At 43.8% G+C, this 6,000-nt stretch overlaps 1 protein-coding gene across 1 annotated transcript in view; it reads right to left on the bottom strand.

Annotated features, from left to right (window-relative positions):
• Window positions 1-777: 777 nt before the first annotated feature.
• The window catches only part of LOC120529797 (hypoxanthine-guanine phosphoribosyltransferase-like), a 66,617-nt gene continuing 61,394 nt past the window's right edge, over window positions 778-6,000 (bottom strand). The window contains exon 9 of the mRNA XM_039753937.1: window positions 778-1,056. Within this exon, the coding sequence (XP_039609871.1) occupies window positions 1,009-1,056 (48 nt within the window). The 3' untranslated portion in view covers window positions 778-1,008. The remainder of the gene's footprint in view (window positions 1,057-6,000) is intronic.

The following is a 6,000-nucleotide window of genomic DNA, read 5'->3' as shown; positions in this document are numbered from 1 at the left end:
ATGGAGGGCGCTGCACTTGAGGTCATCCATGGCACAAGAACGTAAGAACAGCTTGGCTCTCGTCAGCATCAACTCAGACCCTGCACAGCAGCTGTCATGGCAGTTTCTTCCCATCTCCACACACGTTCTCTGGATGACCTCATAGATGACTTCGCCTTCAGAAAACGAAGACATGTGCTGTTGTGATACGCAATATGGAGACTGAAGAAACCCCTTAACGGTCACACTCAAGTGTTGATTATTTAAAAAAAAAAAGCATTTGTATTTGACATTAAAAAGGTGATTGCTTGGTTAGTGATGTTTGCTTCTTTATATATTGATTATTCAAATGAAAGCTGCTATAAGAAATACTAATGCGGTAGATTCGTTGCTCAAGAAGATTAGTTTGGCGAGAGGTGGCCCGGTGTGGGACTCTGAAACAAACTACCAACTCATGGAGTTGAAGCAGAAACCTTGATTACTTTTCAGAAGAATCAGGATGAGATAATGGGGACAGCTTAGCTGTTAGCTAAATAAATGAGCGCGACGGACTGCATGGCCTCCTCTCATTTGTTAAATTTCTTATGTTCTCCACACTGAGAGTGACCCGGACAAGAACTGAACCGAGGTCTCCATTGTTAATAGGATATAATCGGATGCTAGTGTACCAAGCTGAGCAGTTGGTTGAGGATTATTCATTACCACCTCCTACTGTAGAACTCAGGACCTACACTCCTTTTTAACGTTAGTCGACATATGAAGTAGCGGCGTTTACCAGTGAGACACCAGACAATCTTGAACATTTGCTACAAAATGTCATCCCATTCATTATAGCAAACCCCACAATCCCATAAGATTAAGTCGGCACAAAAGTGGGACCCAAACACACCGAAAGTAAAGGAGGGTGGTGGTCATTCACGTAGACGGGGGCCAGGGGAGTGCGGCGTGAATAACACAGGCTGGGCTGTAGTCCACAGTCTTCCTCTGCTGTGTTTCGGTAGTCAAAGGTGGACGTCGTCAGAGAGGCGGTCAGATCCGGTACTTCAGTTTTCCCTTTTCACTGATGACACATATATGCTGCAAAAAGAAATTAACATTGGATTAGTCACACAGACAGGAATGACGGGACCAGCAAGCAATACGCGATCGGTGGAAAGAATACAAGGAGAAGTTACAAAAAAGTGAACATCAGAATTTTTCGGTAGAGGAGAATGAGACACCGGAACTGGAGCCAGATATTCTCAAGGAAAAAGTCGTATGGGCAATGAAGCAATTAGCCAACCGAAAAGCCCCAGGCATTGACGGCATACCAGCGGCAGCACTAACGGTGTTATGTCAATGCATATGGGGCTCGTGTGAGTGGCCGAGAGAACGTAAAAGGTCAGTAGTTATAGGCAGGGGGTATGTGTCAAAATCGCAATTAGAGCTGTCAATCATAATGATTAATGACTTTTAAGCCCGCCCCTCTGGCGTCACACGGAAGTGCCGCCCGCTGATGCAAGACCGGAAGTCCCGCCCCGTCGCCTCCTGATGACGCCACGCGGAATTCCCCGCCCCTCCACGTGACCTCTCTCCGCCCCGTTGGCACCGCCCCCCGGCGTCGGATTGGTGTAAGGCTTCCCGTCCCCTCCCCGACTCCTCCTTGAACCCTCCCCCGGCCCCTGATTGGTTCCATAAACTGTCAAGGGTCCGTTTGACGGAGGCCTGACCGCTGTTTGAACCGGATTGCACCTGCCGGGAGAAATAAACTGTCAACGGACCGTGTGATGGATGTCTGCCCCCTGTTTGAACCGCTCCCACCCCACACCCACCTGCCTGCCCAGGAAACTGTCAAGGGCAGTTTGATGGATGTCTACCCCCTCCTTGAACTCCCCATCGCCCCCCTCCCGAAAGACAAGCCCGGGCAAGTGACAGCCTTTACCTCGACAAGCTCGGGCATGCCCGAGGCCTGTCCTGAACAGCTCAGACATGCCCGGGGGATGCCTCGGCCCCCGCCCTTTCTCCGGCACAAGCCCAGACAGGCCCTGGGGTCTGTCCTGACCGCTCAGACCAGCCTAAAGTCGCCCCAGCACCGACCGAGGATGATGGGCGGCCTCCCACACTGCCCGGTCCCCCCAGAATTCCCAGTCCCCCATACTTACCGGCCAGTTCTGAAAGGCCATATAAAAAGCTAAGCATTTTGTTCTATCTACGATTTTAAGACATGAAAATATATCATCTTGGCTTCAAAAACCTGCATTTTCCAGCTCACACACACAGATAACAAACTGTCAGATCAAAGACACGGTCTGAGTCAGGCCGCATTTAACCATAGGTGCCCCACACTTCCCGGTCCCCCACACCTCCCAGTCCCCCACATTTCCCTGCTGAAAGCCTAAAAAGCTAAGCATTTTGTTCTATCTACGATTTTAAGATGAGCACACCATTAAAACATCTCATCTTTGCTTCAAACTAAGTCAAGCTGCTTTTTTTTTTCCATCTCGCACACAGATAAATTGTGAGATCAAAGACACGGTCTGAGTCAGTCAGCGTGATCGCACCCTGTTTCTGGGCCCCCCGGGGCTCCCCACCACTTCCCAGCCACTTCTGAAAGTGCTGTATAAAAAAGCAAAGCATTTTCTTCGGTTCTATCTATGATTTTAATATGAACACGCCATTAAAATATCTATCTCATCTTTGCTTTATCACTTACAGGTCCATCCTTTTCCATCTCACAGAAATTCCTCAACCAACATTGAGTCAGGTTCCCAGTGACAGACTCCCAGCAATGGAGCCGGTTTCTCAAAAGAAATCAAGCAGCCCGCTTTTAGCAGACCCCTTGCAATCAGGCCTGTGTGCTCTGTCTCTCTCTCTCTCTCTGAGCGCAGACACGGGCTCGAGACCGCAGACCCTCTGCCCATGACGGATGGATCTTTTAAAGTTAAGGGATTTTTAAAGATTAGCTTGTAAAGCTTGAGATAACTGCTAGTTCAGCCCTTTAAAAATCACACCTAGTTAAATAATATGCCGCAGTTCCTTTTTAATCACGTTTGAGACGTCTAAAAATCTAGCCTGGGCTGATTGGTGGCTGATATCAAAAATGTTCTCTTATATACAGAGCTTAACCTTAGGGACCCTCTCCATTGAGAATATTCAGGAGTGGCTTTAAAGCGCAGGCCGGTGGTGCAGTAACTCTGACCTAATAAAAGTATTCTGAACTACTTGCAGAAGGGACCCGCTTGTGAAATGCCTACTCTTTCAAACGGCCTCTCTCTGTACGGAGCCTGTTTTAAAAGGTTGAGATAACAAAACATTTTTGCTTTATAAACTCTCATTTGGACAGCCGGTTAGAGACAGACTCCAGGAAATTACTGTAACGGTGTTTTCATTCATTCATTTCGCTAAATGTAATTATTTTAATACAGGATAGTAACCCAAAATCCGGGTGATTTTAGGCGTGTGAGTAATATAATGAAGTTATTTTTAAAAGTAACCCCACACCGCACAAGAGAGACAGATTCCACGTGTGTTTTAGGATTTGCTGCGGTCAGTGATGAATTTTATTTTTTTTTGCTCAGCTCATTTCTATCACCTAGGAGCCTTTTGACAAAAGAAACCTCTCTAAATACACTTGTGCATTTAAACGGAGGTTTATAAGGAAGCAGGTTTTCTACCTTATCCCAGTTTTGTACATGCATGTAAAAGCACTTACTGTTACACTAGCACAAAATTTTGATATTTTCTGTCTACTCAAAAAATGAAATTATTTCTATTAACACAGATGATAATTAGAAATCATTTTACTATTTTTAATTAAAAGTTAAAACAGAAAAGCCCAATTATGATTTTTGTTTTGTCATGGGAGGGCCCTAGGGTGACACTTTTCCCCTTTATACTCTTACTTATGTAGACCTTAAAACATATTCTTACCAAAATAGTTCATCACTTCCCAATTCCTGTAACATCAGGTAATTAGACAGAGCTCCATGACAGGCAAGAGAAGATTATAGGTCAAATACACAGTGTCATAAAATAAAATAAAGTGTGAACACCGCGCAGACCCTCTGCCCATGACGGATGGATTTTTTAAAGTTAAGGGATTTTTAAAGATTAGCTTGTAAAGCTTGAGATAACTACTAGTTCAGCCCTTTAAAAATCACACCTAGTTAAATAATATACCGTAGTTCCCTTTTAGATCACTTTTGAGACGTCTAAAAAATCTAGCCTGGGCTGTATAATTTGTAATTATAATACTTAATATAATTTGTATAACAATCGATCTAAAACAAACCCTTTTCTCTTCAAACTCACCCCACATTTTAAATACAGGTATCTTCAGTTGTGGAAGCAAGCGGCCCGCATGGCTCAGGGAGGGGCTGATGGTTCCAGCAGGGGCCGTTTCACACTTCCGCTAAATCAGGTTTCTCAGTGACAGACTCTGCAGTAAAAAACAGTTTTAGCAATGAAGCTGATTTCCCAGAGAGAAAGACCAAGCGGCAGACCCTGTCAGCTTTTAGCCGACCCCTGCTCTCTCTCTCTACCCACAGAAAGTAAAGTCAGGCTCTGCAAGCACCTCAATCGGGGGAAGGACTCTGTGAGTTCGCATGCAAACAACTGAGGCCGCCCGTTTCGAGCACCCACCCCCACTGGGTGACCCTCGGAGAGATCACCGGCTGCTAGTCTCAGGAATTTGTTAGGATTATGTCATGTACAAACCTAAACTTTGAATTATCACCTTTAAAGACATGGAGCAGTCTCGTGCTACAAACGCCTTGTGTCTCTTTTTAACACTTCTGCCTGTAAAAGCTCTCTATTCCTTCTGTGGCCTCGGTTTTAATAGGGGCTTGCACCCAGGCTAATGAACAAGGTCCTGTACATGTCGAGATGCCGGCCCATGCCTGCCGTCCCTTACACTATATAACATGTTTGGGTATTCATTTTGTATATATAATATAATGAAGATATTTTTAAAAGTAACCCCACACCGCACAAGAGAGACAGATTCCACGTGTGTTTTAGGATTTGCTGCGATCAGTGATTTTTAGTGTTTTGCTGAGCTCATTTCTATCACCTAGGAGCCTTTGGACAAAGGAAGACTCTGTAAATACACTTGTGAGTTTAAACGGAGATTTATAAGAATGCACAGGAGGCCGTAGTGAGGGTGCTGGTTTAACTAGAGGCAGGGGATGTAAGTAGCCCTTTTTTGCCCCTCCGAAGTTCATCGAACTAAAATCATGTTTTTAAAATCAGCAGCTTTAGCTCATGCTAGTGACCTCGTAAATGGGAGCCAACCGCTCAGCACGCTTGTATAGCTCACAAAATAGCAGAGCTAATTACTCTTTCTTCTTAAACTAATGATCAGATATTCGGGTAATTCTTAATGAAACACTAAAGCTAGTGAACAAAATACATGTTCAGTAGCCAAGTAAAAGGACCGGTTGCTTTAACATGAAAATAAAGCATCTTTAGAAAATAAAGCATCTAAAAGCATCTTTATAAAGTCCGATTTTAAAACGTTATAAGAAAAAGCCTTGTTTCCAAAGAGTTCTTTGGAACCATCAGTGCCTTTCTGATCACATCCACCCCAAACATAGCACAGAACTTAATTTCTGTACTCCTTTTAAATGAGAATAGCCAGTATAAAGTCCCTAAAGGAACGGAGACATCTGATATCTTTTACCCTATATGTTTTCTTGCCGCCCAAGTCATTCAGATTCTGCTTACAACACAAATGTACGATTATTTTTCTCAAATGGCCTGTTCTTTGGCCTGCTAATCATGAAAAAATCATATTTTATTCTCCTGACACTTTATTTGCATATTTTATTATACCTACTTGTATCGACATTTATCTATCTCTATATTTATTTTTCTGTATCAGAAGGTAGTTTAAGTCAATTTGTTTTGGGTTCAATAGATGTATTTTTCATATTTTGATTCTTGTTTTCTTTTTTTCACATCTTGAGTCCCCTTTTTGTTACTTAGCCTAGCGTGGTCAGCCCAGAGTTTGAGAACCACTGTTGTAGGGTTTTATTGGTAAAA

Source organism: Polypterus senegalus, chromosome 5 (assembly GCF_016835505.1).
Source record: "Polypterus senegalus isolate Bchr_013 chromosome 5, ASM1683550v1, whole genome shotgun sequence".
Lineage (NCBI taxonomy): Eukaryota > Metazoa > Chordata > Cladistia > Polypteriformes > Polypteridae > Polypterus > Polypterus senegalus.
Note: the sequence above shows the minus strand (reverse complement) of the source record. Positions and strands in the feature narration are given on the sequence as shown.